General features: G+C 45.6%; 2 protein-coding genes across 4 annotated transcripts in view; one reads left to right on the forward strand and one right to left on the reverse strand.

Annotated features, from left to right (window-relative positions):
• Positions 1 to 2121, reverse strand: part of UBN1 (ubinuclein 1) — a 38670-nt gene extending 36549 nt beyond the window's left edge. For both annotated transcript variants that reach the window (XM_077762485.1, XM_077762484.1), the window contains exon 1: positions 2048 to 2121. The gene's annotated coding sequence lies outside the window, so the exon portion shown is untranslated. The remainder of the gene's footprint in view (positions 1 to 2047) is intronic.
• Positions 2122 to 2604: 483 nt separating this feature from the next.
• Positions 2605 to 24990, forward strand: part of GLYR1 (glyoxylate reductase 1 homolog) — a 33599-nt gene continuing 11213 nt past the window's right edge. For both annotated transcript variants that reach the window (XM_077762486.1, XM_077762487.1), the window contains exons 1-10: positions 2605 to 2692; positions 3724 to 3760; positions 4980 to 5059; positions 14244 to 14382; positions 14918 to 15160; positions 19903 to 19989; positions 20888 to 20944; positions 21682 to 21732; positions 21825 to 21898; positions 24263 to 24362. In XM_077762486.1, coding sequence (XP_077618612.1) covers positions 2655 to 2692; positions 3724 to 3760; positions 4980 to 5059; positions 14244 to 14382; positions 14918 to 15160; positions 19903 to 19989; positions 20888 to 20944; positions 21682 to 21732; positions 21825 to 21898; positions 24263 to 24362 — 906 coding nt within the window. In that variant the 5' untranslated portion in view covers positions 2605 to 2654. The remainder of the gene's footprint in view (positions 2693 to 3723; positions 3761 to 4979; positions 5060 to 14243; positions 14383 to 14917; positions 15161 to 19902; positions 19990 to 20887; positions 20945 to 21681; positions 21733 to 21824; positions 21899 to 24262; positions 24363 to 24990) is intronic.

A 24990-nucleotide genomic window follows, 5' to 3' on the forward strand; every position in this document is an offset into this window, starting at 1 on the left:
CCTGTGCTCATGTTTTCTCTTTCTCAAGATAAACTTTAAAAAAAAAGAGTTGAAATAATTCTAAGTAGGCAGTCAAGTGATTAGCAGCAAAACACGTTGGCAGTGCAAAAACCCATCGTGCAAATGCTGAAAAGAAATTCCCCTACAAGAAACTTCCAAGGCTCCCAAGGACATTCATGATGCACTGGGTTGTGAAAATAAATCACAGCTCAAAGGTGAGGCTTAAAGATCCTCCACTGACAAAAGCAGTAGTTTCACTACAGGAAGGGAAGCTGTAAGTCAGCTCATGGGATGTAGGAAGTTAACCCCAAAAGGGCCAACCAGGGCACTGGCCCTGTCCAGGCAGTAATTTTTAAAATGTAACCTTATCATGATCCACATTTTAGACACTGTAACTTCATTTACCTAGATGGTAAAACTGCTTCTCTCAGTTGTGTGACTTTGCAGGCCTAAGAAATTACAGAAACAAGACTAGAGAATAAATCAAACCTGTAACATATTAACACTTACAAGTTACATTTTGGATATATTTTGTAATCATGATTACTGCTTGCTACTTGTTACTAAGTTATGTGAAATACTTAAGAGGATCAGACATGTTAATGACTTGAAATGTTAGACTTACAACTTTAATTTCAAATGCTTAAAAAAACAGAAGTTTGAAAGTGTTCATTTAAACCTGATTTATACAGCTAACAGACATACAAGAGTTAGGTCTTTGGAAAGATATTACTATTAATTTTATAAGTTCACCATTTTAGAAATTAGAAGTATTTGAAAGAACATAAAAACTTTAAATGTAATTAAACACATTTAAGGGGATTTAACGTTGTAAAAAGAGTTCATTGTTTGGGAATTATAATCGGTTAAATTAGTACCTTAACTGAAGCTCTGTCAAGGATCACATACTCTTATTTCTATATAACTATTCTTCCATTTGTAAATGAAAGAATTTGGGGAAGTAAAACTTAAAAGGCTTAAGAAAACCTAAGCATTTAAATACTCAACTTCAACAAGGTGAACATCACTCTAAAAAAGCACAGAATTGTGCACATAAAAACGTGCCTCTTAAAAAACCTCAATTGACATCATCCAAGAAACGCTAGTTGTCTGTTGCATCTTGGTTTCCAGAAAACGTGTGTTTTTAATTATACATCCTCTTAACTATTGTATTTTCAAACCTATTATCAGTAAAACAGAAAAATTAAGTTTTGTTTGCTGATCTTGTAAAACATTTATTTTAGTGGCTTTTCCTTAACTTTTTTTTTTCCCACAATAGGCTGTCCGATGAGAATTTTGTCTACTTTCTGAAGTGTTTGTTTTTGTTTCATGTCTTATTGCATTGGCTAAAACTTCCAGGGTAATATTAAACATGTATCTTTCACCATGTTCTGACTCCCATGGGAATGCCTCTAGGTCCAATGGGATGTTGACTTACAATTCGGATATTTTATCAAATCATTAAGCTATCCTTCAATTCCTCAAATTTTAAGTTTTTAAATTAGTAACATATGTTTAATTTTATGCAACCATTTCCTGGAATCTTAAATGCGCTTCCAATTATTGGTTTGTCCTTAAGACAAAACAGCAAATGACAGCTCCTGAAACTAACTGCCGGCACTCTGGGGAAACCGAAGTCAAAAAAATTCCAGGCTGCGGACAAGCCAACTCGCTAAAAACAAAACAAAACGCTCTTACAACCAACTTCTGTAAGACAAAAACGCCTACAGGAGGTGCGTATGGATCCGCCACCTTTTCAAGGCGAGGGCGACTCAACAAAAACTCTTAAATAGACACTGAAGACTTACTCGGAATCTACCACTGGGACTGGAACCTTTCCAAAACTGTTTATTTCCCCTCCGGGATGTTTGGGCCCTGTGCTCAACTGACGTGAGCAAGTTCCCCATTCAATAACTCGGTTTTCACATACTGAAACTACGCGAGCATCCGCCTTCCTGTTGTCACAACAGCCAGCTCCCAACTTCTCTAAAAGTGTCAAACTACAACAAGGCTTATGTGAGAGCCCGGTCCCGACAAAGACACGCACCTTTGTCCCCGGCGCGACGCAGGCTACGGCCCCACGGGCCGCACTCGTCCCCCCGCGGCGGTCCTCATGCCGNCGGAAGGATCCGTCCGCCCCCGCCCCGAGCGAGGCCACGCAGAACCCGCCGGGTGCGGGCCCCGGGCTCGGGCGGAGGCTGGCTTCCAGGCCGCGCCGAGGTCCGTCAGGGCAGCTCCCGGAGCGGCGACACGGCCGGCCCTCGCGCCGGACTAACGGCCCTAATGGAAGCGCGGACAGGAGGGGGCTGGAGGCCAGGGGCAGGGCGGGCCGCAGGGCCGGCTCCCTCGCGCACTCGGCCGGCAGCACCTTCACCACCGCCTCCGCCGCTTCAGACCGCGGGCGCTTCGTTGTCACGAGCGGAGGGAGGGGGAAGGAGCCGGGAGTCTCCGGGCTCCGGCGCGCCGAGACCGCGGCGCCCGGGTCACGTGCCGCTCGGCCGCCAATGAACCCCTGCGGGCGCGGTGACGTCAGAGCAGCGGCGTGGCCGGTGACAGCCGGCCCCCGTCACGTGGCCGGAGGCACTCCAATGGGCGGTGCCGGGGCGACCTGAGGTTCCCGGCGGCCCGTGCGTCGGTGGTGGTTGGGTGGTAAGATGGCGGCTGTGAGTCTGCGGCTCGGCGATTTGGTGTGGTGAGTCCGGGCGGCCCGGGTAAAGCGAGGTGCGCCGGGGAGCTCCCTCACTGGGCGCGGGGTTCGCGGCCAGCCCCGGAGCTGCCTTTCTATGCGCTCCAGGCTGCAGAAAGAGGGCGAGACGAGGTGCCGGCGCTGGGAGCGACGCCGGGCGGAAGGGGCAGCCCGGCCCCGGGGGACTGAGGCCGAGAGTGGCCACAGCGGGCCGGGCTCTGAGCTCCAAGGCGGCCCGGGGGAGGGCTTCGCTCCGCACCTGCACGCCGGCGGACACCGTGAAGGGAGTCTCCGGCGCCGCGCAGCTCCCGCGGACGCCGGATTCTTGGGGTCTTGCGGAGGCTTCCCGGAAAGGGGGAGAACCGGGGAGCCGCCGGGGCCATCTCGCCTGGGCAAGCCCGTCAAAACTCCCGTTGCGATGGAACCGACCTGCGCGGGCGGCTTGGCCGGGGGTGTCGAAACCGGACTGCTGGCGCTGCCCCGTGAAGAAATGGAAGGGAGACTTCTCCTTTACAACCGAAGGCTTGGCAGTAACCAGTGCCTTCTTGGGTGCCTCTCGTGGTCTGCTTCTGTGTCCCAGACTACCGCTCGAACCAAGACTGATCGTCGCCGCTTCCCTCGAGCGACGTAGCTCTCTTCTCGACCCAGAGGAAGGTTTCCATTAGCATGTCAAAGTCGGGCTGGTTTCGCGGTGAATTAAACCAGACTTTGTAAGGGGAAGTCTGTGTTTACCGAGCAAACTGCCCTCCCCGTCGTGGGGACGCTCTTAGACAAGTGACTTGATTGGTTTTGTTCTTCAGTGTTCCTTGACACCAAAAGAATGCACATACCTTACGCACTTTTGTATTCTATTTCTGAAGAGTTTGGGCCTTTTGGGCCCAGCCGTGGAAGCCAATTTAAGAACTCCTGTTTGCCAGCTTGCCTTTTGGCACTTGAGAGTGCAGGTGGAGAGTTAGGAAAATAAATTTCACGTTGAGTGGGTTGAAGGAGATGGACTGGCTTTTCCAGGGCAAATGCTGACTCTGTGTTTTCTCTAGGGGGAAACTCGGCCGATATCCTCCTTGGCCAGGAAAGGTGAGTGTCTTGCTATTAATGGAAGACATCTGAAGTTGGGTGTGAGGAGGGGAGAATGTAAATGCGTTCCCCTCAATTTCTGGTATTTAGTTAAACTGGGCCTACTTTGAAAAAAAATTGTATACTTATTTATGTAGTGTCTGCACCCAACCTGGGGCTTGAACTCACCACCTGGAGATCAAAAGTCCCATGCCCTTCTGACTGAGCCAGCCAGGCATCCTTAAACTAGACTTATTTAAATAGCAGAATTTTTCTGTCCCTACTCTCGGATTGTTTAGAAAAGGCAATATCATATAAACCAGGTCATTTAATCTGCAGCAAATGCTTATCTCTTGAATCAGAGATGGCTTTGGTGAAGTTTTTTAATCCTGGAAATCGATTTCAATTTGAATTTAGCTTTACACTTAAATGTAACAAAAGGAGAAGAAAATAAATTCTCCAGGAAGAGAGAAATCTAAATGTAGGTTAGTGAAAAGTCAAAGTATTTTTGTCCCAACTAAGTTTAAATCTTCTTTTCATGTTACCATATGTGCTGCTCCAGTGCCTCTTTGCAGAAGTTGGCATTCCAGATTTTGCATGAGGCGATCCGTCATAGCTTTCCAAATGTTCTGTTTTTATATTCTTGCTAGGAGCCCAGGAAATGTCTTTAGACTGTCTCTTTGCAATATGGCATATCCATTGCCTCAGTTGTCCTTCATTGTCATCGTTACCTGTCTCAGCTCTTCCTGCAGTTTTTTGTGTTTTGTTTTATTGAAGCATAATTGACATACAATGTTACTGAAGTTTCAGGTGTACAACATACTGGTGCAACAGTGCTATACCCGATGGCTTACCTCTTATCAGAAGTGCATCACCACCTTACCTTATTACTTCACAGAAGTGTTTTTTAAGAGTGTTCTCTGCATTTCTTCAGTGATTTAAGGGTCACGTGATTGTGGGGGTTGGTTGACTTTGATCTTAGTTTTAACTGCTTTTAAAACAGGGCTCTTGCAGTGAAGGGGATTTTCTACCTACCAAACACTGCTACTTGGTAGATGTATTCTAGAAGTTCCTAGAATATTTGCACTTTTCCACACATCTCAGTAGGAAAGTGCCAGGTTTGGACATGTAGTAGGGCCTGGGTTCTTTTCAAGAATATTCCTTTTCTTTTATTTCATTTTTTTTTCTCACCAACTTAGAGGTATGGAAAAAACTTTTTTTTCCTCCTTTTACTCCCTAGATTGTTAATCCACCCAAAGACTTGAAGAAACCACGTGGAAAGAAATGCTTCTTTGTGAAGTTTTTTGGAACAGAAGATCAGTGAGTAGTGCTCATCAAAAGTTTCACTTTTTCTGTGGGCGTTATCCTGGATCTGAGCTACTTGCCAAAATGTTCTAGGGACCTTAGTTCATTTTTACCGTAGTCTGTCAGAATGGCATATCGTTCTGGCTTTATATCTGAATAAAAGATGCTATTCTTAGCTCATAGAAATTGTTCTGGGGCCAATAACAATGTCAGTAAGAAATAGGATTCACTATCTTCTTAATATGATAATTACAATAAGAAAATTTCTCTCATCTTTTTATCCAACACCATAGGTAGTTCCTTTTATAAGAACCACGTTTGGTTCTCTTAATGGCTGTTTATCATTGCGGTTCATGTATGAGGTATATACTGAAAAAAAAAAACTGAAACCTTTATTATAAGAGAAGTAATTGTTTGATTCTGTTCTTTGTAAAACTAGGTGACTTTCTGCAACGTTGTAACAGTAGAGCTTTTTAACCAGATCTGTCCTAGAGTTTAAATCAGGACCATTGATTTGAGATTCTTGATATACAACATATAGGTCACAGTGAGGGGCAAAATATGTATTTACTTGAGTTTCCAATGATTTATTCAGCTTTTTCATTATTTCATGGATCTGATTACCTGGGTCTAGCTAGATGCTTTACATAGTTGTATTTCCACTTATGATTCTTAGAGAAAAATGTAGCTTTTGCTTTGAAAAAAGTGTGTGTGACTTTTTTTGAGGAATCTAATACCAGTGGTTAAAATACACGTTTCTACAAAGTGATATATTCTATAGCAAAATCTCTTACAAACAGTGTTACTCATTCTGGAGTTTATATGCTGAGTACTTATCCCAGTTGAGAGTTTAACTGGTATGTCTACCTTCACCATGCAGATCTACTCATATACTCAGCCCTGTTCTCTGTCACAAAACAACAGTCTTTTGATGACAATATTTTAAGGTAGTCACTGGCCCAAGAGTTGTGAGAGCCAGAGATACTCTGGAAGCAGGAATATTCTGGTAATGCCATTGACTTGACAACAAAGATTATTCTGATACATAAAAGAAGTGCTAATTGTTTTATTAGCAAATTCAAGTTTCTGACACTGAAGGGAACTTCTGGAGAAAGGTGAATGTTGTGGTCCTTGCTTTTCAGGAACTTGAGTAACAAGACATAAACATTTCAGATGGGAATACATGCAGAATGAGTGATATGGGTGATTGATTATTAAAGTGTTCTAGAACAAGGAGAGAGTAGTGGAGAACAGGCAGGTCAGAGAAGTCTGATGGAAGAGATGGGATTAGAATCCACCCTTGGAGGATGGATAGAATTTGAATAGGCAAGAAGAAGGGCATTGCAGGCAGTAGGAAGACCATGAACAACTGGATGTTAAGTTGAATGTGTGGGCAGAGAGAGGCTCCCCACCTGGGGTGAAGAACTGTGCTTGAGAATGAGAGAGGCAGTATGGTTGGTCCAATTGGTTACCTAAATGAAGATGTACACAAGACTAGAACAAAAGTGGAAACTCATGGAAAGTGGGGGCTTGATGACATTACGAGAGGTATAAAAGCCTTTGTGTCCTTAGAATTTTAAAAATGCTGGAAGATCAAAAGAATAAACTGATCTGTATAACAAATACTACAGATAAGACAGAAAATTGGAGTTGAGTGAATTTTAGCACTTAGCCAGGTACACAAGTGAAGCCAGTGAAAAAGATGCACTTACCAAACACGAAAATAATCTAAAGTATTAGTAGTGGTGGAGAGGATATGATTCCTGGCTAAAGTTTTTTTTTTGTTTTGTTTTGTTTTTAATGTTTTATTTATTTCTGAGAGACAGCATGAGCAGGGGAGGGTCAGAGAGAGGGGGGATACAGAATCTGAAACAGGCTCCAGACTCTGAGCTAGCTGTCAGCACCGAGCCAGATGCTGGGCTCGAACCCACGAACCGTGAGAGATCATGACCTGAGCCGAAGTCAGACGCTTAACCGACTGAGCCATTCAGGCGCCCCTGGCTAAAGTTTTTTTGAGGGGATTCATAAGCAAGTAGATTCAGGGCCGCTGTAGATACAATATCTTTTAAGCTTTTTAAACTCCTTTGGTAGAATTCCATGTAAAAAGTTATATAAGGGGCATCTGGGTGGCTCACTCAGTTAAGCATCTGACTCTTGCTTTCAGCTCAGATCATAATCTCCTAGTTTGTGAGTTCAAGCCCTGTATTGGGCTCTGCACTGCCAGCGTGGAGCCTGCTTAGGATTCTCTCCCTCTCTTTCTGTGTGCCTCTCTCTGTCTCAAAATAAATATATATTTTTTTAACTTAAAAAAAAAGGTATTTAAAAATAAAATTACCACAGGCTAACATGTTACCTTTTCGTGGCTAGGCAGTTGACAATGAAAGGAAACAAAGGGTAAGGATCTCCAAACACTTCTGAAGGGAGAAGGGTTCTTAGTGATCAGTGATCAGCAAATGTTATTTAGTGTCTTAACATTATCTGAAGGTGAAGTGTCCAGATGGTCAGGTACCAGGGAATTACTCTGGGGGAAATATTTGGATTTTGGATTTGATGCTGGCCTACTATGCATTCACATGCCAGTTATATCTGCCCTACAGTTTGGGCAAGCTGTTTTCACCTTTCTAAGCCTTTGTGTCCTTACCCATGTGTGGGGGTGATGCTCCCTACCTTGTAGCTATGAAGGAGAAGGAGTGGCACTTATTGATACTGTGGTTTGGCATACAGCTGGTGTTTGGTAAACCAGGTCAGGATAGAGATATGTTACAAGAGACGCACTGGTAAAAAGCAGGTGGCTTTAAGTAAGGGAAACTTGAATGAGAGAGAATCTATTTGAAAAGAAAGGCATCTAAGAGTTGGAAATTCCTGAGGGCCTCAGCCAGGTCTCCTCTTTTGATCAAAAGGCTTTGAGCACAAAACAGTAAGTTTCCCTTGCTAGGAGTACTGTGTGCAGTCCAGTCCATGCTCCCAAAGGTATCTGATGGATCTAGTCAAGATCAGAAAAGGGGACCAAGTCAGATCAAAGAGTAGGATTCTTTAATTCGAAAAAGCCAAGTCTGAAAAAGAACACAATCAGAATTGATGAAATGATGAATAGCCTTAAGGAGGTAAACACTGACGTGTTCATAAATCATCAGACATTTCAACAAAAGGCAATGTGACCAGAACATGTGCTGTGGTGACCCTGTTAAGAGCATGCATAAGGATCACTGTAGGAAACAGACATTTGACAAGTGGTTTAGACAGAAAGTACAAGTGGATTTTTAGAGATGAGAACTGCTTTGTTCAGGGCAAGACCCTAAGTGGCTCCAGAGGAAGCTGGGCTCTCCATCACCTTTAATGCTTGATGTCAAGGAGAGAGAGGGCTCTGTGCTCCTGGCATACCCTGGGCTAGAGACCCTGTTGGTTACTGGGCCCGGACTTTGGTGGCTAGGGTCTGACCCCATGGGGTTGTTCCTGAATTCCCTTTTTTATTTATTTTTTTAACATTTTTATTTTATTTTTTGAGAGACAGAGCCAGCATGAGCAGGGAAGGGGCAGAGAGAGAGGGAGACACAGAATCTGAAAGAGGCTCCAGGCTCTGAGCTGTCAGCACAGAGCCCGACATGGGGCTCGAACTCACAACAGTGAGATCATGACCTGAGCCAAAGTCGGATGCTCAACTGACTGAGCCACCCAGGCGTCCCTGTTCCTGAATTCTTAAGGAGTATAAGATTAAGTCAGAGATGTTCAGTTTCAAAACTGACATAGTACATATGGGAAAAAATATTTATAGATGAGGTTTTTTTTTTTTAATATTAGCAAGGATCTTTATTAAAGAGTTAAAAAGGGTAGCCCCTTAAACCAAGATTTCAACCTTTTAGAAAACTAATTTCTCTCTCTCGCTTTTTCTGTCAAAACATCTAAATTGGGGCTCCTGGGTGGCTCAGTCAGTTAAGCATCTGACTTTGGCTCAGTCATGATCTCACAGTTCGTGGGTTCGAGCCCTGCGCCGGGCTCTGTGCTGACAGCTAGCTCAGAGCCTGGAGCCTTTTTCGGATTCTGTATCTCCCTCTCTCTCTGACCCTCCCCTGCTCATGCTGTCTCTCTCTCTCTCAGAAATAAAACATTAAAAAAATTTTTTTTTTAAACCTCTAACAAATTGTGTTGACATCCATTAGAAAGAGAGGACTGGACCTTCCTGACCAGCCTCTCCTATAAGGGGAAGGACTTAGTAAGATGCTAGATTCGGCTCTCCAAGCCTGGATGGCTACTGTGGGAATTACCCGTGGTTGTTTTGTGGAAATACAGAGGAAAGAATACCTTCAGCGTTAATTTTGACAACTCCACCGGGTGATCACTCTCAAAGATTAAGTCTCAGGCCTATGAAGGCCTACCCTGGACAGACACTTGCCCATCAAAATAGAAACTGAGCTCAAGGTTTAAAAGTTTCATCAGCGGCTATGGCAGATGGAGGGAGCTCATTTAGTTTGGGAGTACTCAACCCCTAGAAACAAACAGTTCAGGAAAATACTGTCAGCAAAAGTGGGTAGTTCCCAAATGACCACCTGTGAGTTTCTGTGGCAGTCTTCATAGCTGAACCCACAACAGCCCTTTGAGGAACTGGATAGGATATTTGTTCTGGTTCTGCCTTTTTAACAGATGTAGACACTGAGAGGCAGGACGTTTGTGGAGTTAAGTGATAAGATGTCCAGGATCCCAATCTGAGATACTTTTTTTTGTCAAGCCAAATACAAGGTATGAAGTGTGTGAGTATCAAAGAAACTCTTGGAGGAAAACCTGTGGCTTGTAATTAAAAGCATAGCAACTTGAAACTATCTGAGGATTCCTTTTTTCTTTTCGCCTGGCACGTCATTGGCCCACTTTCCCTGCATCCAACAGTGTGTAATAGTTTGAGAACAGAGCCAGGATGATAGGGAGTGCTCTGCTCCAGGTATTATTTGGACTGAGGCAGTAGTGTCCCTCTGCCAGGGCTGGACAGAACCTGTCCTAGAGAGCACTGAGTAGATTTTCCTCTCCCAGCACCAGCATCCGTCCTCCAGGTGACCCCCTTCGTGGCTGGGACAGGGTCTCCAGGAGCAGGTGTCATGCACCAGGATTAGAGAGTCTGGCACAAAAGAAGCATCTGGCCATATTGGCATGGACAGTGCAGCTTGAAAGCCTCATTTGGGAATGTTTTCAAGGTTTGAAAACAATCTTTTAAACATATCTTATCTGCAAGTCTTTGTTGATGTTTGTATGATAATCATGACTTGAAATTAAATGAGGAGCTTTTATTTTCTTTGTGGGTTTTGTTTTGTTTTGTTTTTGGTTATTTGTTTTTTGATTTGTGATTTCTGAACAACTTGGGTTTGGGCCTGTAACAGCTACCAGTAATTCTCAGCTCCTTCCTTTCAGTGGTTTATAGTGGTTGGGGGGAGAGCATAGAAATCATTTGTTGGTACTGCTCTCCAAATCAGATGGAGAAAGAAACAGACCCCCTCTTCTGACCCCATCTTTGTTCTCACCTTGGACTGTGCTCACACTTGTACGTGTTCTCTCTCCACCCCCTACTCCCACCCAAGTCATTGTGTCGTGCAAAGTCTGAGACACATATGTGGGAGTTTTGGAGATTGTTCCTAGACCAGCATGTTTAATATGTCTACGTGGTGTGATTTTAACGTAAGGGTAAAGCAGGTCAGAATTACGGAAGTTTTCGAAAATATGAGGTGTTTAATTCATTTTCAATGGAGTATGTAATTTGAGGGTGGCTTATAGTGGAAGGTTTATATTTGCAAGTGAAAAGAATTTATAGGGGGTGTATCAGGATACCAGGGTAAGTCTGCTGCTCCTGGCCGTGGTATAGGTACAGTTACACCTGTACCAGGCAGTATTCACCTACCTGAGCAAACCTACAAACAAGGAAGTCATGGGGGAAAACCCCTGGGCAGAGCAGCCAGTGTTCTACAGCAGTGACCTTTACTGTTAATTTGTATTTTTTTTTTTTTTTTTTTTTTAAAATAATACAGGTTTGGGGCACCTGGTGGCTCAGTCCGTTAAGCATCTGACTCTTGGTTTCAGCCCTGGTTATGCTATCACAGTCCCTGAGTTCAAGCCCCGTGTCAGACTCTGTGCTGCTGGTGCAAAGCCTGCTTGGGATTCTCTCTCTCTGCCCCTCCCCCTGTAAATAAACAAAACAAAACAAAAAAAGACAATACGTGTTTACAGTTCCCCCCCAAAATCAAGCTATAAACTGTGAAAGGGTTCCATTCATGTCTGTCTCTCAGCCACCCAGGTACCAGCCATGAGCGTCTCTCCAGAGGTACTGTGTGCAGAATCAAAAGGTTACAGATTCATTTTTCCGTATTTTTACATAAGCGATAGCATACTACACACACTGCTCTGCCCCTTTTTTCCCTTAGCCAGACTATCTCAAGGGACCTTCCATTTTATTCTTCATAATGACCTCACTGATTGCCACTACAAACAACGTAATTAACTTCCTTGTACATAAAAAGCAAAGGCCTGTACTTTACATACCACTTGACTAAGCTTGATTTTTCTGACTTCCCAGCCTATAAGCAAATTAGGCAGAAAAGATCCTGCTCCATCTAGACATTGGGAGGATAATGGGAAAGAAATCACAAGTCACAGCTTGTATCACAGAGAGAAACCAGTCTCTTACTTCTAAGCAAACAGAGGCACCGGGGTGGCCCATTCAGTTAGGCCTCTGACTCTTGATTTTGGCTCAGGTCATCATCTCACAGTTCATGAGTTTGAGCCCCATATCAGGCTCGATGTGGATAGCACAGAACCTGCTTGGGATTTTCTCTCTCCTCTCTCTGTGCCCTTCCCCCCTCTCTCCAAAAGAAATAAACATTAAAAAAAATAATAACTACAGACAACAGCAACAACCAAAAAGGGCCACCAAAGTCTTATAACATTCAATCAAGATGCCAGCATTCCAGCCCCTCTGAATGTGCCAAGAAGGCATCATTTACTCAGTGATTATTTCTTGAGCACCAGTTGCATGCCAGGCCCAGCTGATGGGCCTCAGTGTATTGGAGAATGGCGCATTATTGAAGTGCCAGCTGAAAAGCAACTCTTTAAGGAGACAGGGTTTTGTAATACTTCAGAGAAAAAACTCTATTCAGATGACTAAAGTGATTTCAACTTGGCTTGCTTTCAAGAAGTAATCCTCATAGGGCTCGGGTGAGCTGGCTTTTTATTTACAGTGTTTCTGATGGAACACAGTGCTTCAACAACAGACTAATTTCTTCACTAGATTAATACTTCTTGCGTTTATCTTCTTGAAGTCCTGTTTATACTCCCCGTTCGTTTAGCAAACCATTTTCACTTTTCAAACGTGGTCAGAGAGGAAATTTTCATTTTAGTATTAAAATGCCAGTCTTGAGGATGAATTGAATTTTGACCATACCATTCTGGCAGAAATCAGTAATTCACTTAAAATGCTTCAGTGAAAAAATAGGCATGGGTTATTGGGGCTTCCTCCACAGATGTCTTTACCTCTCCATTTCTCTCAACCGGAGTCTCATGTGGGTAGAGGGAGGCAGGTATTAGGATGCCTGGAGTGTACTTCCTGTCTCAAGAGCCTCCATAAAAACCACCCCATTGGTCTCACACAGAACTTGTGTGGGTCTCAGTTTCTAACCTGAAGCTCAGAGAAGGAAGAGGCATGTCCAGAGCATAGGGGCTGTTTAAGCTTTACCACGGATACTTGTGTCATCTTAGGGTGACAGTTTAATCCACTTTTCAGGGCATGTCTAGCTCTGCATCTGCTCTGATGGTCTGTCCTTAGAAACACTGAAAGCGGGGAGAAGCAGGAGGGTCTGGTCGGTGGTTTACCTGCCAGACTAAGAGCAAAACTTTATTCAGTTTTTTCTCTCCATAAATTAGACCAATTGGCTCTATCATGTCAACTTTCAGACTTGAGTTGGTCACTGGGAGGTACCTGCCTACTTCACCTGATTGGAGGTTAATGCAGCGAGACCATGTTTGAGTCCTTGTTCATCGTTCAATCTCTGTGGCTTTCTTTGGCCATAGATATCCTGCTTAGTCCTGCTTTGCTGTCATATTTGCAAGCTGATGGCCCCACAGCTGTTGTGTTTGTACAGATCCATAGTCACAGTTGTTAACATGACACTCAAAGCATAGGTGCCTGTTGGTGTGTTGGTCATGCTATTTTTATGTGCAGATGTTAGCACATTTACTATTATTAGTGAATATTTTCTAGCTTTCTTTAAAGGAGAAGCCCCTAAGTCAGAATGATAGCTCAGTTTCTCCTTAACACTACCTACTTTTTCGGAAGGTTATGCTATGAAACCTGTGAGCGTTACACAGTAGAAACCTCTGAGTTACTGTTACCTCTCCAAGCCCATAAAATCATCTCCTTTGTGCTGGAAAGCCGAATGTCATTTAGGGAAACCACAGGAAGCCAGCTGGGACAGATTTGTTCAGGTTAGTGTGGCAGGCCAGATACTCCAGTGACGAATGATGGCTATTTTACTTTCATGTGCTTTGTGTTGATGTTAGGAATTAAGAATTAACTATCATAAGGGTATGTTCTGCTTTTAATCACAAGCAGAATGTTGTTTCTAAAGGCCTCTTGTTATGAATGCTGCCCTCATTCCGAATCACATGCCACACATTTTGTGTGGTTTAGTAGTCACAGACGCCATCATTTATGAACAGGTACCTGTAAGAACAAGAGATTTCAGATGCTGCATTTTGTTAGCCTTGGAAGCATCGCTGGTCCTCAGCTGATTGGCAGGTTGTCATTCTGGTTTGAGTGTCAACTGGGCAGTGCTGTTGCTGTGGTTAATAATGCTTCCTGAGGCTCTGTGAGGAGAGTGGGAGAACACCTCCAGGCTCCCTCTGCCCTGCACCAGTGGCAGGCGATGTGTGGTTCAGTGTGGAAGGCTGGTGAACAAGACTGGATGTAAATAACCTACAGTTTTGTGTGGAGAATGTTCTGGTTTTGTTTGTGGTGTGGCGGTTGTTGTGCTTGACTTGTTTCAGGAAAACATACTTTTGTAACACCCCTTGAGTTTAAGGTGGTTGATAACATGTTTTTAAAAAATGGCAAGCCTGTTTCAAAGTCCAGTTAAACCAGACCGGTATCTGCATTCTGTTGAGATGAGGTATTTGATACTTTCTGGCATAGGCATTGTGGATCATATGCCTTCTATGTGTTTTCTGCTAGTGCCTGGATCAAAGTGGAACAGCTAAAGCCATACCATGCGCATAAGGAGGAAATGATAAAGATTAACAAGGGAAAACGATTCCAGCAAGCTGTGGATGCCGTTGAAGAGTTCCTCCGGAGAGCCAAAGGAAAAGACCAGGTAAGAGACTGATTCTCCCTTTATGCCAACATGAGACTGGTTGTTTTGGCATAGTAACTAACGGATTAACTTTGCCCAAACCCAAAGCTCTATTCTTATGTAATGCCAATGGAGAGAACACCACTTCGTTTCTAAGGTACCCATGTTTTGCCAATCAACTTGGAACTCCGTTCATGTGGCTGACTTTTCTGAAATATATTGCTACTCTTAGGAAAGTCACCTGGACTCAGGAGAAGAATCTCAACTTTTAAGTACAACACAGGCCATTTCTCCCTTTTATATCCTGGAGATTAGGGCATAGCTTCTAGGATATATCCACTGCCTGAGTGTAAATCCCACTTCTTAGCTTTGGGACTATAGGCAAGTGATAGGATTTGTTTATCTGCCACTCCAGATATCAATGGGAGCAATAGCAGAATCTATTTCATAGGGTAGTTGTGTGGATAATGCATGTAAAGCGCTTCTCATAGGGTGTGGCTTGTGTAAATGGCAGTGGCTGCTGTGGTGGCTATCATTATTATTATTAAACTTTCAGACATCGTCCCACAATTCTGCTGATGACAAGAATCGGCGTAATTCCAGTGAGGAGAGAAGTAGGCCAAACTCAGGTGATGAGAAGCGGAAGCTTAGCCTGTCTGAAGGGAAGGTGAAGAAGAACATGGGAGAAGGAAAGAAGAGGGTGTCTTCAGGCTCTTCAGAGAGAGGCTCCAAGTCCCCTCTTAAAAGAGCCCAAGAGCAGAGTCCCCGGAAACGGGGTCGGCCCCCAAAGGATGAGAAGGTTTGTTTTATTTCTGCAGCTTCTGGGATTAGTGACTTCTTTCTGCTGTGGCAGAGTTGAGCTCTACAGTGTGCCTCAGTTCACTGAGTGGACACAGAGACCTGTGCTCAGCGCTGCCCTAAAGAATCCTGCAGACCAGGGAAGGGATACAGCCTAGATACACAGGCATGAAATAGGAGCAAAAGATGTTGCATTCAACTAGATGGTCAAGGCAGAAGAACAGTCCACCTCAGCCAGCCTCCAAGTGCTGGCACTGGAAGGGGCTTTGGAAGAAAGAGGGGAAGGCATTCCAGAGACAAAGGGCATAGCCCATGTGGGGCTTGATGTTGGTGTGGATATTCTCATTACAGCTAGAGGACAGGGAAGAGAGCGGAGAGATCAAAGTAGGCTGTCCCTGGATTGTGGACGGCCTTGAGGTCGACTAAAGCAGTATTTACTGTCACTGAATCGGTTGGGGGGGTCATGAATGGGCCTGAGCTGGGTGTCAGGACGGCAGTGCGCTCCAGGCTGTGTGTTAGTGGTGGAGGCTAGAAAAGAAAGCCTAAAGCCAGTCAGAAAGTTAAACACAGGTGTGCATTTATCAGGAGCTGTCCTGATAGCAAATACTGAAAGGAACTGCCTGAGAGGCACTTAACAGGAAGGGGTCATAAGATTTAGCAGCTGGATACGTAGGGTTGAGTGAGGAAAGAGAATGGGAGAAAATTTCAGGTGTTTGCCTGGAAAACGGTATTGCCCTTCTCAAGAGCAAGAGCCGGGAGTAGGGCCGGCTCACAGAGCAAGACGACTGGTTCTGTTCTGAGTGGGATGGGTTCCGGGGTGACACCCAGACCATCGAGGAGCCCTGGGGTAACGTCAGGACGGGACATAGATGTGGAAGGCGAATGTGTGGGTGTGTATCAGTGATCTGTGGCGGGATCTGTCTTCAGGGAAAGTAAGGAGGGAAGGGCAGAAGTCTGCTTTGCAGGGAGATTGCCCATAGGTCAGAGTTGGGAGAGGTCAGAGGAGCCATCATGGTGAAATAAAGTGGAAATAATGTACCTTTCACCTTCCTGAAAAGATTTGGGTCAAGTCTCAAAAGCCAAGGTAAGAGAATTTGATATGGAGTAGGTAGTCTGTCAAAACACAGGGGAGGATTGTTAGGCACATTCAAGGGGACAGAAGCCAGATGTCTGGCAGAAACAGTTAGGTGATAAGGCCATGAGGAAACACTAGACATCATCAGATCAAGGTGTGCAAATCCAGACACCGCTGAGACCAGACAGCTAATGGAAAGAAGCAAGGGGAGCTGTGAGGGTCCACAACCCGGACCTGCCTCTGTGCTGAGAGCATTAGATGTGGCAGCTGGTGCTCTGGGGAGGTCATGCTTCTTCCGTGGGGTTCCAGCCAGCTTTTGCGAGACTGTCTGGTTTTTCTCAAGAGAAGCTGGAAATACAGATTTTTATGTGAAATGTTCCAGTTTTATGTGTTAAAAACTAACTCAAAATTTTAAAACGCTTTTAGTTCAAAGGAACATCTCAGAGCCAGACTGAGCCTGTGGGCTGCCACTTGGTGACCTCCACATCAGAGAGGGTCCTTCTTGCTGTCAAGTAACCTGAGGTTGAGAGTAGAGAGAGGGACTGGCGGTTGGGCTGGCCCTGGCTGACCGTGAGGACAGGGAACCGCCAGCCAAAGGTTGAGAAGGTTTAGAAAGCTAGCTGTGGTTCATGAAGAACTTTTCAGGGGTGGTGATCTAATTTGATCCAATTAGATTGATTTTCTGGGGATCCAGAGGACTCTGAGGATTCAGAGGATTTAGATTTTATACTATCCAAATTCCTATTTTTGCTTTCTAAAGCTACGAATTTTGCCAACTCCTGTGCTAGCCCCAGACAGAAACAACTTCTCTTTGGATCAAGGGACGTGTACAGGAGAGGTTAGGAGGAGGTCTGAGTCTGAGCCTTGAGTCAAAGCTGTGACTCTGTAACTGGCTGCTGCTGTGTGACCTTGGCCAGCTTCCTTTGCCTTGGTTTCCTGGTCTGATCATGATACCTGCCACCCCACTTTGTTGTGAGAAGTAAATGAGCAAAAAGCTGAGTACCTAGAGCAGTGTGTGCAGTGCCCTACACATTTGGTCACTGGCTTTACATTCATCAGTGTTTGGCAGTGGCCCATTGTGCAGTGAGAGCATAGTGGTTTTAGTGGAACCAGAGGCCACCATGGGCTTACTGCAGGGACTCTTCTCACAGGCTCCCAGGGAAAAGCAGTTTGCCCTTGAGTCTGAATTATTAATCAGGGGTAGTGACATTGCTGCTGCTGTTCTCACCACCAGGTCTCCAGCCAAGGGCTCTACATGCCAGTTACCTTTAGCAGAGTCCTTCCTACACCCTCCTTGCTTGGCTCGGCCTCTAGTGGAGGATTTGTCAGCTGGAGAGGAAGGAGCCTGGCTAGTGGTGCAGGGCATACACAGCTGTTTTAGTTCGGACTGCTGGTCTTAATCAAGCACCTTCAGGGATATAGTGAACGTGGGCTTGGAATTTTGGTCCATCTTCTGATCTAATAGGTCTTGTAGTTTAAGAAGAGTGTGTGTTGCTATAGCAATTGTCCTTTGGCTGTCAGACTTCTTTCTGAAACAGCAATAGCCTAGGCTGATAAGTGGGCAAAGCCCTGGATGATGGCTCTTCTGAGCCATAATCCCCTGCCCCATGAGGATTAGTGAAACGACTGACCTTGACAGTGGAGGTGTCAGTTACGGGCACACAGGGGAAGCCTGGGTTCATGCTTAGACTCTGGTTTGAGAGGTGTGCTCTCTCTTCTCTCAGAGGCTCTTCTGAGTCCTGAGCGGAGAAGCAGAACTGCAGCTCTAGGCACATACGAGCCTGACAGAGCAGAGCCATCAGTCCTGTGGCTCTCCTTAAATCCCTAAGTAGTGCAGAGAGTGATGATTTGGGAGCCGGAGCTTCTGGTTGGTGCCAGATGGAGAGTCAGTGCACTCCACCTCCCCCTCCCCCTCCCCTGGTACCTGAGTCAGGTCACTGGAGCCGTGCTGCCCCTAGGGGAACAGGGGACAGACACACAGTGTGTCCATCACGGCAGGACATTCTTTGGGACAGTACTGCACTAGGCCTCTTTCTTCCCCCAGAGCTTTTTATTCAGCAAATATTGGTTGAGCAGCTCCACCACAGGCCAAATGTTTAGAGATAGAGCAGCATGATAGTGAGACAAGGCCCGTCTCATGTTCACTTCTTGCATAAAGTAGTGAACATCTCTCTGCTGGGCATGGCTCCCAGCATGGGATACAAAGTAAACAAAATTGGAAAAGGTCTTGCTATCTTAGATTTTACTCATAATCGTGTCAGCATCACATTCTAATGGGAGAAGACAGAGAGGTCAGGGAAAGCATCCCGATAAGGTGACACTTCAGCAGAGATCTAAAGTGAGCATGTGAGCCGAGCATATAACTGTTGGAAGGGCATTCCCATTAGTGCAAAGACACTGGAGCAGGCATATGCTTCGTGTGTTTTGAGAACAGGTGGAGGGCCAAGGAGGTGCCGGTGAGTTGGAGTGGTGAGGGGGTAGAAAATAATAGGACCCAAGGTCAAGAATTAGCGTGGAGTGAGGGTTGTAGAACTTGTAGAGCCCCTTATGCCACAATAATAAAGCCTTTAGCCTGACTGTGGAAGACTGGAAGTCAGTTTTAGGCAGAGAAGTGACATGCTTCACTCTGGCCGCTGTGTACAGTCCACACTGCAGGGTTCCAGAGCAGAAGCAGGGAGATCCATTTTACTACCATCCAAGTGACAGGTGATGGCGGCCTGAGCATGGGTGTAAGCAGTGGGGCGGTAAGGAGGGGTTACAGATCCCCAGTCGTAAAGCCATTGTTGCCAAGAGATAAGAGGAAAGAGGAGGGCAGGATCAAGAAAGACCACAAAGATCTCAGCCTGGTAGAATGGAGCTGCTTTTCCAAGATTGTGAAGGCAGTAGAAAGAGCTGTTTGGGCAGGAAATCCAGAGTTCAGTGGGCCATGTCAAGATAGGCAGTAGCGATCCAAGTGGAAATGTCAGGGGGCCGCTGTGGCTGGAAGATCACACATGTGGAAAGTGAGGAGTGAGTTGAACTGAGTGGTGGAGGGGATGAGAGCACAGCAGGTGTGAAGCTGAAGCAGCACCTCTGCCCAGGACGGGTGTGGGCCAGGCTGTTGGTAGAGGGGGCGCAGCCTGTTCCACTGGGTCCTGCCCTTGCATCAGCCTGGGGAGAGCGTGGGACTCTAGGCTCCCAGTCGCCCTGGGTTTGAAGTCACTTAGTAGCTGAGACATTGGGCACATTTCCTCATCGACACCATGTGGCTCTCTCAATCTTTTTGAGCTACAGTGGATTCCCTCCAAAGCTGGTACTGTTTTCTGAATGTTTGTTATTGGCCATAAGGAAATCTTCCCTGTGACTTGCTGATAACACTGCACACCATAATTGAGCTTTCCAGTGACATCTGTCCTTGTGAAACTTGGGCACAAGAAGACATTTTGTTACCTCACCAGAGAAGAAAGGCTCACTCTCTGTCGTTGACAACTTGCCTGGTTTCCCCTAATGGACAGTGAGAACCACGCCTGGGGACTGATGCTGAGACCAAGGAGCTGGCTAGAGGTTTAGTTTAAGGTGGCCTGTGACTACAGGAAGCAGAGCAGTGAGGAAGTGCCTCCCCATGTGGGGCAGGAAGACATCTACTGAGGTGGCTGCAACATCTTGACCATCTGCCTTTCCCTCTGTAGGATCTCACCATCCCTGAGTCTAGTACCGTGAAGGGGGTGATGGCTGGACCGATGGCCGCGTTTAAATGGCAGCCAACTGTGAGCGAGGTAACAAGCCCCCCACAGGCCAGGACAAGACTGGCCTCCAAACTAGTTTCCTGGCCTGTGTGAGGCACTTGTCCTTTCCCCCCTTTTTGAATTGCAAGACAGTTCTGAGGTGTGTGATGGGAAAAGTGCAAGTCTCCACTCTCAGGGGTGCTCACTGTCAAGTTTGATGCAACTTCTTCGAGACCCTTGGTTCACTCCCCCAACTCAGCCATCATGTATAGAATTACAGACCCACATGAGATTTTTATTGTTGGGAATAGGGTTGGTTTTCACAATCCTGAGATTGGCCCGCATGTTTTTTTCACTTGATGCATTATAGACAACCTTTCACTGCAACTTTGCTCTTCAGTAGCTGCACATTATTTCATCCTTGAAGTGGATGCCCTAGTCTCCTGTTGAGCCTAATTATGAAAAACCCTTGAAAGGCCTACACACATTGCCTCTGTGTTTCTGTTTATACTGATCTTCCGTGAGACGAGACACTCAAGGGTCTGGCACCAGACATAAGTAGGCTGAAACCCTAAAATTGGAAGAGTCCTGAGAATTGATTTGGCCCCGTCTGCTGAGTTATCCAAAGGGACTGGTAAATGCTGCATTTTAAAAATAGCAGTGTGCCTCTTAAATATTTTCCTGCAGTGTTACTGGAATAATTTGTGTACCAACCTGACAGAATTGTCTCTCCTTTTTCACTTGTAGCCAGTTTCCCTCTAGCTGGAACAGGGGTCCTTTGTAAAAGGCGTTGACCAACAGTGGAAAAGTGCTTCTAGGCTGTTGTATAGTGGAGACCAGCTCCCCATGGGTTTTCAGCCAGAGGAGGGTCCAGTTACCAGGCAGTTACCATGCAAGGTGATCTCCATTGCAAAATAACTTGTTTTATTTCATCGTTTTCTGGTTTTAGCCTGTGAAAGATGCAGACCCTCATTTCCATCATTTCCTGCTCAGCCAAACTGAGAAGGTGAGTTGACCTTTGACATTCTTGATCCTTGGTCAAGGGCTGGCCTGAGGGGAAACTATGGCTCCACAGAATCTCACCCTACTAATCTGAAAAGTTAGGCTCTGCCTGTACCACTAATGCCCAGAGCAACTAGTTAAAAAGTCACATAGAGGCCCACTCATGAATCAGATGTTATTAAGATTAAAAGTAAATAAAAATAAAAAGCACTTAAGACTCAGCAGCTGTGTGGCGAGACATTTGTGGGCCTTCAGAGTCTAGGGCAGAAGCCAGACCTCGGGAGCTATCAGCACCCTTGAGGTAGCCCACGCTGTTTGGTGGGCACATTCTCAAGCCTAACTGGGTAGACCATCTCTCTGGATCACCGGGTTGTGGAGGGAAAGCTTCCCAAAGTCTCTGCAAGGCCATGAGGTAGGCTGAGCCTTGATGGAACCTGATAGGTAGTGGCTTTGGAGTTGGACACATCTGGGTTCCAAGCCAGGTACACTGACTAGATATGTAATTCTGGGCACATGACTTAACCCATCTGATCCTTAGTGTCATCAGCAACAAAAGCACCTGGCAGAGTTGTGTGGATAAGTGAGTGAGGTAACGTGTTCACTTTCTAATGTGTTATTGGAAAACAGCAAATAAGTTTTCAGTGTTCATGCCAAATTTTAGGCCAAACTTCTTAAGGAATTTATAGCAAAGACCGGTGAACCATTCAATTCAATGAATGGTCTTTTTTCCTCCTTTATTAGCCAGCTGTCTGTTACCAAGCAATCACAAAGAAGTTGAAAATATGTGAAGAGGTACGTACGTTCCATATCTCCCTGTTTTTTTCTTGCATTGGGGTCTTTGCCATGGGCAGAATGACCTGATGATTTGTGCTTTCTTTCCCTAGGAAACTGGGTCCACCTCCATCCAGGCAGCAGACAGCACAGCCGTGAATGGCAGCATCACACCCACAGACAAAAAGTAAGACCTTTGATGAAAAGGCTTCTCATAACTCTAGGTCTCTTAGGGAGCTGGCGGTGACTCTTTAAGAGTTGTATCCCAGCCATTGCTGGGACTGAGTGGAAAGAGGGGGGAAGGTTGTAGTTTTTAATGACAATTTTTTGCCCGAGACTAATTTTACCTGCGGTAGACCCAGGTCCTATAAATAAACAATGGGGTTGGCTTCATAGCTCACTGGTGAGTCTTCGAGCAGGAGGAACACTCAGTTGGGTGGTTCTCAGACTTTGCCGTGCCTCAGAATTACCTGGAAGCCTGCCTGTAAAGCACCAATTGCTAGGGCCCCCTGCCATGAGGTCTCTCAGTCAGTAGGTCTGGAGTAGAGCCTAAGAATTTGTGTCTTGGACACGTTCCAGTCAAGAGACCACACTTCGAGAACCACTAGCTCGGTAGAACAGTGATGAAAACCCAGAAATTGGCTGTGGTGGAGGCAGGTGGGGGCTGAGAGGTGAAGATGTTTTGAGTAAAGCCCATCGTCCTGCCTTCCCCAGCTCTTTCTGCCTTTGCCACCTGGTTCTCTCCATGCTCCTGTCAGCAGCTCTCTGCCCTGCCTGGGCAGGTGGGAGAGCCTTGACCGTGGTCCCCAGAGCTTAGCTTGTGCCCACACACACCCTTGCCCTTATTCCGACAGTGTTTGCGATCGTGGTGATGAAAAGCGCTAAGACGGAGCACTCCCTTAAGCAAGATAGCCAGGTCTGAATTTGCCATCTGTATCTCCCATGCAGTTCTTTCTCAGATAAAAACAGTACGTCTTTTACTTTATTCATAAGTTTTCATGCTGATGAAATGCCTGATCCTACTGTTTATTTTGGGTGAACGTCCCTGGGTAGAGTGGAGAAGATAGAGGCATGTTATGTGCTAATGAAAGGGGAGGTGGTTATCACCCACTGATTTCAGGGGGATTGTGTTGATTTTTTTTTTTCATGAAAAGACAAGGATGGGGTTGAGGACAGAGTCCAGTGCTTTCACCTAAGAACCTTTGTTGCCCCGTTAGCCAGACCCTTTTTTGACACGAGTGTGAAGCCGACTATATGGTCTGCTGGGTGTCCTGAAACGCCAAGAAAAGGAAAGAGAATTTGTCTGCCGTGGTTTAGAATCCTAGGGGAAGGTGGCACTGCTCAGACAGCTGTGAATGACAGTAGATCTCCTGGTTTTGAGCTTTGACTGGAAACTTAGTGGGCAAAGATGCCATTTGGTGAGGAAGGTGGTGGATTCTGTTTTCATTGTTGGATTCAGGCTGGGGTCGAGAAGATGTGAGACTCTATTCCAGCAGGGATGAGGAGACCCTTTCAGGGCAAGAAAGAGCCAGCTTGCAGAGGTGGCTATGGATGTGACCCCAGGAGACTGAGAATACTAAAAGAGTAACTCGGGTCAGGTGAGGTGGAGAAGCTGCCGAGAGAAACCAAAGCCGAAAACTAGAACACCAAGGAATAAGAAATGAAGAAAGAAGCAGTGGTTAGCCACATCACCTACAAGGAGTAAACTGCAAGATCCGAAAAGAGAGCTTTGGGCAAGATAAAATCACCTGTAACAACACATAGAAATAGCAGTAGTAGCCAACAGCCCCCAGGTTCATAGGGTTGCAGGAAGGAGCAGGCTACAGGAAGTGAATGTGAACAGGACATGGTGTCCATCTGAACTTTAGTCCCCAAAGATGAGAATGGGCCTGCAGTCAGAAGGGTGTGGTGGAGAACTGTGGACAGGCCAGTGGAAAGCAGTGATGGGGTCAGGAGAAGGCAGGCATAGGAAGAATTTGTGCTCTGAAAAAGACTGGCTCCAAAGGAAGCTTTGAAGAGGGTCAAGGCCCATGTCTGCTGGTAGCAGGAAGAACACAAGTGTAGTGTCAGATGTGGAGCTGGTCAGGGAGATGAAGACTGCGATCCTGATTCCTACCATTGAAGAAGTTGGCAGGTCCTGAACACGTTGCTCCAGTCACTTGTCATGGATTCTCATGTGCTTTAAAGTGGCATCTGAAAGCCACTTTAAAGCATTCAGAGTGGCGGATCAGGAAACTGTTGGAAGAGCCAAAGACAGAAGCCTGCTTTCTCACTAAAATGGAATTATAAGCTCAGACCCTCTATCAAAGCAGTAAGGAAATAATTTGGAAGACTTGCCCTAAACCATAGGAGGCACATTTCTTTCTGTGGCAGGCACAGGTTTAGAAAAGCCCTTTTCAGGTGAGGGACACGTGTAAACAATAACATAAGAAAAGGCACGATGTACACACACTGCTGTGGGCCCTGATGTGGTGCTGCGAGCCGCTGAGTGCTGTTTCTGGTGGACACGGTCCCACTCCACCCTGAACCGATCAGTGTCTCTCTTTTTCAGGATAGGATTTTTGGGCCTTGGGCTCATGGGAAGTGGCATCGTCTCCAACTTGCTAAAAATGGGTCACACAGTGACCGTCTGGAACCGGACTGCAGAGAAAGTAAGCATTCCTGGTGGTGCTGGTCAGGCGGGGCGGGACAGACCCTTGACCCACGGAGTTGGAGTAACTAATAACTAAGGATAGGAATCCTGTTGCCTCCACTCAGCATTCGGCATGTGTACAGTAGGAGAAGCCAAGCTCTATAGTTCAGGCAAGTAAAGATGCAGGTAAACAAGCTTAGGATGTTATTTATAAAAGGATATAAGCTTAGGATGCTGTTTATATAAGGTAAACACTTAAAAACATCTATGGGTATAAAAAGAAATGAAAATTCTCCATTCCCTGCCATTACCTGAGGTAGCTCATATCGGGTGTTTGTATCTTTTTTTCATACACGAGCAAATACATGTAAGTATATTAATAATTCATTGATACAGAGTGTATGGAGATAGATTTGTTTCTTCCTTTTTCATGGCTACACCGTGTTCTGTCTTTGGGATTGTATCAGCAGCACCTTGCAGTAGAGCATTTGTGGTGGTGGAGATGTCCAGGAGCTGCACTGCGCAGTGTGGCACCCACTAGTCACATGTGGCTCTTCAATACTTGTATCATGGCTAGTACAACTTAAGAATTGAAATTTTAATTTTGTATCACTTAAATGTAAATAGTCTCCCATGGCTAATGACAA

Source organism: Crocuta crocuta, unplaced genomic scaffold, assembly GCF_008692635.1.
Source record: "Crocuta crocuta isolate KB4526 unplaced genomic scaffold, BGI_CrCroc_1.0 scaffold234, whole genome shotgun sequence".
Classification (NCBI taxonomy): Eukaryota; Metazoa; Chordata; class Mammalia; order Carnivora; family Hyaenidae; genus Crocuta; species Crocuta crocuta.